General features: G+C 37.4%; 1 protein-coding gene across 1 annotated transcript; it reads right to left on the reverse strand.

Moving 5' to 3' along the window:
* Positions 1 to 679: 679 nt before the first annotated feature.
* LOC142547434 (casein kinase II subunit alpha-2-like) lies at positions 680 to 12,627 on the reverse strand. The gene is made up of 10 exons (XM_075655730.1): positions 12,359 to 12,627; positions 9,994 to 10,123; positions 9,145 to 9,339; positions 7,966 to 8,123; positions 7,613 to 7,703; positions 7,467 to 7,532; positions 1,851 to 1,933; positions 1,549 to 1,612; positions 1,376 to 1,444; positions 680 to 941 (listed from the first exon to the last, which is right to left on the reverse strand). The coding sequence occupies exons 1-10, from the start codon at positions 12,442 to 12,444 to the stop codon at positions 882 to 884; spliced, it is 1,002 nt and encodes a 333-aa protein (XP_075511845.1). The 5' UTR covers positions 12,445 to 12,627; the 3' UTR covers positions 680 to 881.
* Positions 12,628 to 12,675: the final 48 nt, after the last annotated feature.

A 12,675-nucleotide genomic window follows, 5' to 3' on the forward strand; every position in this document is an offset into this window, starting at 1 on the left:
TTGCATGGTGTGACAAGTGTCACTCAAGTGCTAATTGCACTCTAGCCCCTGAAGTCTTCACTATTTGCAATTTGATCCTCAAAACTCTTTTTAATTTCATTTCAATCCTAATTAATCACAAAATTTGTGGAATTTAATTCATTCCAAAATTCGTAAATTAAATAATCTCGGATTAAAATGATATAATCTCGAGCCTTACATTGTCTTTCTTAAAAAATGTAATAGAGACAAGTAATGGTCCCATATATCCATGGAATTATGGACAAATATTCAAGGAAAATAAGTTATTAATCTTCAAGTATGGCGAAATTGGTTTGCAATGTCTACATTTTTATAGGCAAAACATTTACTATATTTCAGTTTTATCAATTTCCAATGAGGATTAAAATTTTCAAATTCCACGATCTATTTATATCTTTGGGGTACAATTTAGTTGACCTTCGAGTTTGACTTCGTGTGTGCGTAGTTTTGATACTAAGCCACCTTATCCTAGATATAAATATTTGGTTTTTCTTCACAAGCTTATCCTATCTGCTACATAGTCGGATTGGTGTCAGCAAAAAGTGTTTTTGGTTGACCTGGGCTTCCATTAAGAAAAGGCTTTAAATTGTTCGAGTTAGTGAAATATGCGATTTCATTCACACACTCCCTACGTAGGAAAAAGTATCTGGGAGTCCGATTCATAGATAAACTACTAATAGAACTAGATCCACACTACAGCATAGGATCCGACAGTTTACAAACAGCATTTATCAAATGCATGTAATGTGTAATATCTTCTTATTTGATTCATAGTCAATAAGTATTTCCAATTCGCTTCGCATTGATGAGTACTGAATTCGAATGAGATGTTATTTGATCAAGAACGCAAACGAGTGCACCTACTGTGGTCGCATCCTACTATTTTCGGCAGCTCGCACCTGGGCAAAGTATGGATGAGCCTGCAGTAGAGATGGAAATGTGTATATAAGAACCATTATACTATCTATCAAGTTCAATTTCATTAAGGAAGAAAAGATCAAGGACATTCAAACAGCCTTTGATGGATTGATCTCGATAGTTCTAGATACACGGATTCAAAGTCCATCATCTATTTTATGTTATATTTCTACAACCGATAATGGATTTCAATTTCTTAATTGATCAACTGATTTAAAATCCATTACTCCAAGATTATTTATAATCAAATCTGAACCTTAAATGATTTCATTGTTGGGGAGGGGGTTCAATTCCAAGGATTAGGTGGGCAAATCTGGTACATTTGTAAGAATTACAAATAATTTTTTCTTCCGGAATCGAAGAAAAGTAGGGTGGAAGATTTAACATATGAAAAAGAAAAGGGAAAAAGGGAGGGGAGAAGACTGCTAGATCTTACCATTGCTTCTTTGGCCGTAAGTCTGTCCTGATGATCATATCGGAGAAGCTTATCAAGAAAATCAATGGCCTATCATTACGATGACAAACCAAAAAAAGAAGTCAACGATATCGCACAGATGAGGTATAACTAGATGAAAAACATCACTAGTGTTTAAAGGTAGAAGAAAAAACCTCCGGTGAAACCAGATGCTGATTGTCTGAATTAACAAATCTAGTCCAGGGTTTCCTACTGTGCCTGAGGGAAAGGTAACAACAGTAAGTTATGGCTAATAAACCTTGGCCTCGATAAATGGAAATGAATCATGAATTTTATTTTAGACAACGTAATTTCCTTCATCAATTATTGATTTACAGGAAGTAAAAATCAAAATAAAGAACATCATCCCATTCAATGAGATATCAGGCTTTAAAAGTTTTTCTCAGGTGCACAACTTGGAGTGAGGAATGGAGACTAATCATAGTTACAATAATACCTGCCAACAAGAGCTTCAAGCTGAGAATCCAGTTCAAGACCATATTTATTCAAATATGTGTTCAACTCATCTGTTCCAAGGACCTGCGATGTTTAAGGTCATATAAGCACATTTATAAATTCAGAAGGACTAAAAAATGCATCATTATATCTGAAAAATAAATAAGTCATAGTGGACAGATATTTCAAACATATAAATTGAAAGCTAACAAAGGTTCAGGAAATTTGATAAAAACCAAATCCTCACAATAGCACATTTAATATTTAAATGTAAATGGTCCATTCGTCCTGCAACCAACTTCTTATCTAGTATTAAAAATGTTGCACAGAAATCTTAAGGGATGTTTACTGTGTAATGAATGTTGAGATGGATCCAATAACAATACATCATGTTAATTGTAATAAGAGAGAACAACTAGTTGCCCATGCCTGTGCTCTCACCAGCGAACAAGAAGTAGAAATATTCATCAGCGGGTTAAGGGAGCATATTGCAATTGAGGTGGAAATCCAGCAGCCCAAGGATTTAGCAAGCGCAATGAGCCGTGCTCGCCTATTCGAGCGGAAAGAAAGAACCCAAGCACCGCGCAAACCAAGGGTTAATCCGAGTTCACCGCCGTTTGTTAAAAAATTGAATCGAGCAGAGATGGAGGAGCGCTGATCACGTGGGCTCTGTTTTAACTGTGATGAAATGTATGTCCCCGGTCATCGATGCAAAAAATTATTTTGGTTAGAAGTAATCGAGGAAGAACAATGTGAATCAGTGGAATCACACGACTTGGGGCTGACCATACACGCTATTTCGGGGTCCTCACAAGCGCAAACCATGAAAATTAAGGGGGCTATTAATGGTGTTCCGGTCTTGGTACTAATAGATTCGGGCAGCACACACTGCTTCTTGAACACCAACTTGGCCGATAAATTGAAGTTGCCAATAGAGAATCCAACAGCCCTTTGGGTGACAGTGGTCAATGGGAAAAAATTATCAGGCACCGGAGTTTGTCGTAACGTAAACATCCAACTGGAACGACATTCCTTCTGTGTGGAATTTTTCATTTTCTCATTAGGGTGAATTCGGAGCAGTCTTGGGCGTGAATTGGCTCAAAACACTAGGTCCTATCACATGGAACTTCAAGGATATGTCGATGAGATTCTTGCAAGGAGGGACAACGATTGCATTATATGGCTTACAAGAAGGCGGCAATACAACGAGCCTGCATTTATCTACATTGCGTAACAACGAAGAAGACCTCCAAGGAAAGTTACACATCTTTTGGAAGAATTTTCTGATATCTTTGCTGAACCAGAGGGACTTCCGCACAGCGCCAATCACAAAATTATATTGGAACACGGTGCCAATCCCGTCGTGGTGCGCCCATATCGATATCCTTATGCACAAAAAGACGAAATTGAGCGACATTGCGCTGATATGCTCGAGAAAGGTCTCATTCGACCCAGCAATTCGCCATTCTCATCCCCCGTACTTCTAGTCAAGAAAAGTGACAACACTTAAAGGTTTTGTGTCGACTATAGGGCTCTTAATGCAAAAACTATCAAGGATAAATTCCCGATCCTGGTCATAGACAAGCTTTTGGAGGAGCTTCATGGTGCAAAATATTTTTCAAAGCTTGATTTGCGAGCCGGATACCACCAGATTCTTATGGATCCTAGTTGCGTGCACATGACAGCCTACCGCACCCACCACGGCCACTTTGAGTTTGTTGTAATGCCCTTTGGCCTTACCAATGCCCCTTCTACCTTCCAATCAATCATGAATTCGATGTTTGGACGATATTTGAGGCAATTTATTTTGGTTTTCTTTGATGATATCTTGATCTATAGCCCAACGTGGGACGACCACTTGTGTCATATTCTCACAATTTTTTCGATATTACGGCAGCAACGATTTGTCTTGAAGCGATCTAAGTGTATATTTGCCAAAAAGGAGGTGGCCTATCTAGGTCACGTAGTCAATCAAACGGGTGTAAAGGTTGGTGAGGACAAGATTAAGGCAATCACAAAATGGCCAGCCCCGAACCCGGGTTAAAAGGTTGCGAGGATTTTTGGGGCTCACCGGTTATTATCGTAAATTCGTCAAGGATTATGGCACCATTGCAGCTCCCCTTACACAGCTATTAAAGAAGAACTCCTTCAAGTGGAGCGACAAGGCTTCTCGTGCGTTTGCCCTATTAAAAACTATGATGACAACAACCTCTGTTCTTGCTTTGCCGGATTTTTCAGCACACTTTGTGGTGGAGTGCGACGCTTCTGATACTGGGATTGGCGCAGTTTTGCATCAAAATGGGCGTCCCGTTGCTTTCTTTAGCCAACCCTTAGCGACCTTATTTTTGGGGCAACACTTTTGTGGTTCGCACCGATCACTATAGCCTTAAATTTTTACTGGAGCAGCGAATTACGACTTCACCACAGCAGCATTGGGTTAGCAAGCTTCTGGGTTTTGATTTTCACGTGGAATACAAAGCAGACAGCTCCAACATGGTGGCGATGCGCTATTCAGGCGTGATGATGCTGAGGGCAGTTTACAAGCTATCTCCCTGCCGCAGTCAGCTATATTCGGCACCATTCGCGAGGAACATAGGGACACGGCCGAGCTTCAACCCCTTATCCAATAAATCCAGCAAGGCGAAGCTATAGGGCCTTGGGAATTCCAGGATGGTCTTATATGGTATCGCCAGCGTATTTATTTGCCGAAAATCTCTCCCTCCATTGCCGTTATCATTTCGGGTACCCATAATGCCTACCATGAGGGCTTCCAAAAAACTTTGCATCGCATTTCCCGTGATTTCTTTCGGACAGGAATGAAACGCCAAATCCAAGAGTATGTGGCTACGTGTCTCATATGTCAACGTAATAAGGTGGAACTTTTAAAACCTGCAGGGTTACTCCAACCCCTACCGATACCTCAGCATATATGGGCCGATATATCCATGGATTTTGTTGAAGGGCTCCCGGTGTCACAAAGCAAAAGTGTGCTATTGGTTGTCGTCGATCGCCTCTCTAAATATGCTCATTTTTTGGCCCTCTCCCATCCTTATACCGCGGTGCACGTCGCTCGCATTTTCTTTGATCACGTGTTTAAATTGCATGGGCTACCAGAGACAATTGTTACTGATCAGGATGTCACTTTTACAAGCTCCTTTTGGAAGGAACTTTTCCGACTGAGTGGTTCACAATTATGCTTTACGTCGGCATATCACCCACAATCCGATGGTCAAACAGAGGCTGCTAATCGCATTGTGGAAATGTATTTGCGTTGCTTTACAGGGGATTATCCAAAGAAATGGGTAGGTTGGCTGTCGTGGTCTGAGTATTGCTACAACACCAGTTTTCATTCTTCTCTTTGCACAACGCCATTTGAAGTCGTCTATGGGCGCCCCCCACCACGCCTGTTGTCATACTGCCCTGGTCTCTCACGTATTGATTCTGTGGATAGAGAATTATAAAGTCGTGATCAAGTTCTCATGGAATTGAAAAACAGGCTCTTGCAAGCACAAAACTCCATGAAGACACGATATGATGCTACTCCTCATGAACTCCGGTTCGACGTGGGGGACAAGGTACTGCTCAAACTGCAGACATATCCCCAGCAGTCCTTAGCTTATCGCGAAAATCAGAAACTCGGCCCTCGTTACTATGGTCCATTTTCGGTAACCAGTCGCATTGGCTCAGTCGCATACAAGCTTCAACTCCCAGAATCATCCAAAATCCATCCAGTTTTCCATGTTTCATCGCTAAAGAAGTTCAAGGGCAATCAGGAGGCAGACATGTACTTCCGCATTTTCACCTAGAAAAGGAGAACAGACAACCGCAGGCCATCCTTGATACCCGCATACGCAATGGCTGCCACGAGTTGTTAGTTCATTGGCAAGGGATGGCACCATCTGAGGCTTCTTGGGAAGCGGTTTCAGCCTTCGCAGCCCAATTCCCTTCTTTCAAGTTTGAGGACAAACTTGCATCTCAAGGGGACGGCAATGTCACGATCCGCGAAGACGACGTGGGCCGAGAAAGTGTTGTGGATGATGGAGAACAAGCCCAAGAATGTGGAGGACGGGCCCAAGATGTATCAATGTTTCACACATGGAAAATTTAGGGTTAAAGGTTGAGGAGCAAGAAGATTTTTTCCTTAGTTAGCAAGGATAATTATTTCCTTGTTTAACTATTTCCTTGTTTTTGAGATTTCAGCATATCTTTGAAATTTGGTATGATTTTTTTCAGTTTTTTGTGGATTGCATCAGTGGTATATGTAGGGATTTGGGGGAGAGGGATTGAGTATCGAAAAGTTATCAATAAAAGTTTACTTTACAAGATCGGGTGGTTCTCTTGCTTTCACGAGCCCCAACCCTTGAACTAATCATAGGTCGTCAAGGTCGTAAATCAAAAAGACAAGAGTCCTACTCCGAACTAGAAAATTTCACTGTCAAACGACCCATAACACAATCCCAAACGCAGGCACGTAACAATCAACTACGCCTTTTTCTGGCATAGTTGATATTATATAATAATATAAAAAGTAAGCACTCCTCGTTCAGATAAGAGGCACACATAATATTATGGTATAGATGAAAAGGATATCACAATATGTATGATATTTTGATATATTTTTAAAAAAATATATACGATGTCAAAAACTGCAGAATCCCAGTGACACTCGTGGAAAATCTAAACAAAAAAACTTTTGGACTTTATAGTCCATTTACAAATGAGTTTTCTTAAATCAATCCACTATTAACGCAATGACCCGAAACTTTATTTTGAATGAAATACTAATTAAGAGATAATTAAAGACTTGTTAAATAAGCATTATTAAAGAATTGATAATTCAAGATAACCTGTTAGGATACACCGAAATTAAAATGGACAACCCAATCTACTTCAAATTACATTATCCCGAGAAATCCAACTAGACGAATGAGATTCTAACACGCGGCAGATAAGATTGATTTTGGATCTTCTGAACTAGTCCGGATGCAGCCTATAAATGAAAGCTGATTTGCTTCCTTCAATAATTCTCTCTCGAGTTCTAGCCATATACCTTAGGTTTTTTAGCCAGTTTCTAGGGCAGTTAGTGTCGGGAATTTTGGAACTAGTATCGACTCAAGGAGGGTTCGGTTAACCGGGACGCAGATCGAGACATGATCAGCAGGCTGATGACGGACACAAGTATAATCCAAAAGCCTTAAACAGTGAATTAAGAATCATTAGGAAAAACTTTGACGTATGTTTGGTAATTCAGGATCTGGCTTGACAGTGATTTCATTATGTCGGTACTGTGTAGGTTCAGACAAGTAAGCTTTCTATCAAATTGTTTTAGTTGGGTACGTAATGTACTGACTGAAATATCCAAACGTAATATACACACTTATATGTTGCATATTTATCTGTTTAGTAGTGGCTCGGATAAGGGCGCAGTAAGATGATTATGTTATTTGGTTTCCGATGTTTAATTGTTGTTATCAAATTTAAATTTTGCATATTTATTAGTCTATTTAGTAGTTGCTCGAGTAAAGGCACTACAATTAATTAGAAGAAATAGCAATTAAGAAATCTTATACAGCAACTAATTACTATAATTTCAATCACTATTGTAATTTCTTAGTACCCTGGCTATTTTGACAAGCTGATCGCGATTATCATGACCATAGAAGAATGGCTCCTTCCGGAAAATCTGCAAATGAGAAGTGATAATAATTCAAATGGCAATAACTACAAAAAAATAAATAAGTTTTTATCAAGAAGGATATTTACCATTCCAGCGAACATACATCCAAGGCTCCACATGTCTAGAGAATAGTCATAGTCTTGCAAGTCCACAAGTAGTTCAGGGCCCTTAAAGTATCTAGATGATAATAATAAGAAAGAGAAAAAAGCACAGGTCTCAAAGACAAAATAACGGGAACTTTAATTAACTCCATATTGGCATTGAAGAGGCCAAAAGCGTTATGAGATAGTTATATGCATAAAATTTTCTGAATCAAAGAAACATTGTATATATCTTCAATATAAAAACAAAAGGGTAACTTACATCAATATGCACCCGCACCCTCACCCTCACCCTCACCCTACATTACAAATAGATTAAGGAAAAGAAGAACAAAAACCTTGAAGCAACTCGAACATTGTATTCTTTGGCAGGGTGATAAAATTCGGCAAGCCCCCAATCAATTAGACGAAGTTTTCGCAATTCATGATCAATCATAACATTGTGAGGCTTGACATCTCTATGCATTATTCCCTGAGAATGACAATAATCTAATGCCTGCAATTTTGTATATCGGACAGCCATCAGATCAAAATAGATCATTGACAAAATCACAAAGAGTAATTCTGTCTATTTTAAAAGATGGCAGTCACAAGAATTCAGAGAAGGAAAAGTTTGTCCTTGTAAAGCCACCAACTACAATTCCAAACTGATACCGCAGTTACCATAACCGGCATCATTAACATATCATTCATGTTAAACGAAAGGCTAAGCACTAGAAAAAGGAGACAGCAAGCTGCAAGCATTATAATCTCATTCAAAATTAATTTACATGAATTCAATAATAGCAAGGCCGTCAACTTCAAAGATGTGATAAGCCCTTTTCAAATTATTCTTCACCAATTCATAGAGGCTCTAATTAGCTAAAACATCATAACTGAATACTAATATATGTGTAAATTGACTGTATAAAACTGAAGTTCTTTTACATGATCAAGTAAACATGTGCTGAACCTTTATTATTTTCAGGTCTATAATTAAATAGAAGCACTCTAGAGTCTAGACGCCCTAAAATTTCATCATTCCATGTAAGCAGCTGTTAAACAGTTGTGTAATAACTTAGCAAGGAACTCAACCCCAAGAAAAAGATGGTATCATGCAGGCTAAATAAACAAAGTTCAGCTTCTACAAGTTTCATTTATTATTTTGACTTGGGTGATTGCTTGATTACAGGAAGCTCAAAAAGGTCCAAATGATCTCCGTCATCTTTTAGATTATAATAAGAGAATGAAAGGAGCATACAGATTGTCTGATTCGAGTTTACTAATGTTTTTGTTTTATATTATATTATTTATCTCTCATGTCAATATTTCACGTGACAAAAAAAAGAGAGGCGTAACTTTATCATTAGACTTTCAAGTTCAAGGCAGGGACATGAACTTACATAAAATCAAAAAGAGGTATGTCGAACTCGAGATCAAGACAGATAAAAATAAAAAACTACCAGGCCTATAAAGGAACAGAACAATAAGAAACTGTAAAAGTTCAGGAAGCTAGAAGATTTAACACATAATTGTACCTTTAGAAGCTCATATATGTAGTATCGTATGTCATAGTCTGTCAATGTTGGGTACAAAACTTTAAAATCAGTGCTGTTCACATATTCAAAAACCAAACTAGGAGTTTTTGAGTGCTGATCTCTCACTATATCTAGAAGCTTCACAATATTGGGACCTCCACACAGATTTTGAAGAATTTTTATCTCCCTCTTTATCTGCACAAGTCAACATAATACCATTTACAGTAAAAGATCTTGATGACTTCTGATTGATATCGAATAATGAGAAAAATGTGTCATCAAACATAAAGGCTATCTTTATGTAACAAGATGAACGGTGAAATATATACATATGCCTAAAATTGCAAGAGTATCATGAATGGAATGAGGAACAAATCATTCTAACCCTAGAAGGGAAAAAATAATCATTAAATCTACTTAGGATACCAATAAATGCCACAGTTAGACGATGTGAGACTGACGAATATGTAAACTGACCGAGTAAGAGAGATTAGCAACAATAAAACATGATAAAATTCTTTTAAATATAGATGATGATATAGTAGGGGACAAAGCACCGTGACAAAGGAGAATCTATATGATCGACCCCATTTAGTAGGATAAACGTTTGTTATTTATAGAATATTTCTTCATACATTTTAATATGATCTGTTGAAAAGAAAGTAAAACAAAAATCACAACTTAGAGATAAACATAAAGACCTTGGAACACACGTATCTTGAGGTTTGCCGGAATTATATCTTAGAAAACACATATGAAATTGACCTTTTCCAATTCATCAAAATCCAATTTGAGTGGTATTTTCAAGTATCTTTTTTCTCATTCAGTACGATACAATGATGACGTTACCTTCTTCTTTTTGACTGGTTTGAGAATTTTGATAATGCACCTTTCTTTGTTTGTGACATTTATACCTTCAAAGACTTCGCTGTATTTCCCCCTTCCCACCTTCCGAATAACTTCATAGTCATCTTGATCACTGAATACACAAGAAATGAATGTGCTATCATACTAAACCAAGAAAATCATCAAACAAAGAAAACCCAGCCAAGCAAACAAGTTTAGTGAAAAAGTCACGGGGCAACAACCACCAATATAAAATAATTGTGTCCACTCCACCAGCGGAGACCTAATTATTTCTTTTCCGCATAAAATATGCAAAGACAAATTATTGTACGTTGTGCTTTTTTCCCTGGCATTGTAAGCTGATTCAGAATATTTTTCTGTTTCCATCCCCACATTGTCCTAACTCATAAATGTGACCATAAAAAGAATCTAACACCAACAAAAATTATTTTCCTCACTCTTTCCCTTGAATTTCATCGGATGTAACAACTCCATTCTCACCATTTGGAACATCACTTTTTCAATCATTTAGTTTCCTTCTTTGGATTATCCTTATCGATGAGCTCATTAGTTTCTAGGATAAGATGGTGATTCATTAAGCAATCAGTCTGTCAGAGATTGCTAATTATAAAATTATGCGTACTGAATCAATAAATAAAAATATATGTTGCTTCAATATACTTTTCAGTAGCAACTAAACATTCCTTGAATCAAACAACTGAAAGGCCCAATCTAATCCAAACCAATAGTGATGACAAACAACTTAAATTCTGAATGACACTAATTTGACTTTTCACTATATCCAAGTTCATGATAAAGAATCCTATTAATAAAAAATAACAAATTTCCATCCTGAATAGAGAATTTAGCCAAATGACACAAGATACACATATGAACAACAATTTAGGAATCCAAACAAGTAGTTTTCTAGCCCAAATATTTCAACTTAGCATGTTAAACGGGCAAATCCAGATCCTCTCACAAAAATTTTGGAAAATCATTGGCCGACTGTGGTTGGGTTTTTTAGTGGAGTACCAACAAAATGTTAGGAAAAAAACAAAAGTTAGAGCTCTTTTTTTTCAAAATTTTTAAATAGATATACTTCATTTCACATTTTAAATCAATTATTATTCACTGAGAACAAAAAATATTAACACAAACTTTTTTCTCTCTACTTTTTTTCAACAAATCAATACACTATTTCACCGATTTACTAAAATCAATACAATTTTAACATCTCTCTACACCACATCAACATTTAAAAAATTATGGCTAAAATAGATTCAAGATTACATATTTACATTAAAAAACTGCAGATTTCTACTAAAGTCTAAAAACCTTTCAAGCAGAATTGAATCGAAAACCCAACCAAACTGCACCATTCTATTTCAGGAACCAGCATCAGACGAACATGGTTAATTCAGAAGGCACTATGCCAAAGACAATTTGCTCGGAGAAGACGAGATTTTCAAAAAACAAGAAGTGAGGTATAATTAATGATAAAGACTTTCATAAAGGGCATAGCAAGTCATGTGTTTTAAGAATTACATTGGATTCATCGGGACCAATCCACTGGAAGTTTGGAACCAATTAACCGCAAAACCTGATTGCCAAAGTGACAAGTTGTTTACACAATATTTATTGAGTTGCGGGTGTCCAGGTGCTACAAGCACCAATTTGTGTTACAAATAATAAAAATCTAAGTTCCAACTATTCAAATGACGTGAATTCCAAATTCAATCGTCGGTTCTAATATCTTAAACTAACATCAACAAAATAAAAGAACTTGATTGAAATGACATTAGAAATGGAAGAAAAGAAACTCACAACATGATTTTACTTTCATAAATCACCAGGAATCCGCATAATTGCAATAAAAATTGCTGAAAAATGAAAATGAATAAAAACTTGAAAGTAGACTAAAAAGATAAAAAAATACTTGAAGATGAAAACTAAAGATTTTTTCATAGTGTTTGCAAAATGTTTGAGTGATCGGTTCTGTTCTCCTTCAGCTGTTGAATTTCTTTTGAATTTCTTTTTCTTCGGATTTCTGGGTGGTTCTCCCAATCCCCCCACTAATCACGATTTCCTCCATAAAACTGATCATCCATCCCCCAAAGCACTAAACTAGATAATCTAAATGCCCATAATATAACACTTTGTTGGCAACATTTCATTACACTAATGCGATCAGGTTTCCGATAAGCAAACAAAGCGACCCCATTGTTCCACAAGCTAATTTATGAGTCGAATACAATATACTACTGTTCACGCACACGTCGAATCTATCAAGGAAAAACAAATTTCCCAAACACTTCGATATGAAATATTTGAAAAGGTGGGTGAAACGCGTTCCAGAAATCCATACCCCCATTGAACGGTGAGCGACTCGTAATCCCAATAATCTCGCGAGCGGTGAACGTTGACGTCAGCGTAAACGCGAGCTTGCGACATCACAAGCTTCGGCTCTCCCGTTGGAGAAGATCTACACAGGATTTCGTATCCGGGATTCCGGTTACACCTAAATTTCTATTGGTTATTCATTCGTTCTTGTGATAAAATGATATTACGATCTGTGCCGGCTGGGTGAGGTAATTAGCTAGTTGGGCCGACGGCATTTTAAAAAATTGGATTTGAATTGAGATTTGGAAATTCACAGAGGCGTAGAGATGTATTGGATCGAGA

The sequence above is a fragment of the Primulina tabacum genome, chromosome 5 (genome assembly GCF_025594145.1).
Source record: "Primulina tabacum isolate GXHZ01 chromosome 5, ASM2559414v2, whole genome shotgun sequence".
Taxonomy (NCBI): Eukaryota; Viridiplantae; Streptophyta; class Magnoliopsida; order Lamiales; family Gesneriaceae; genus Primulina; species Primulina tabacum.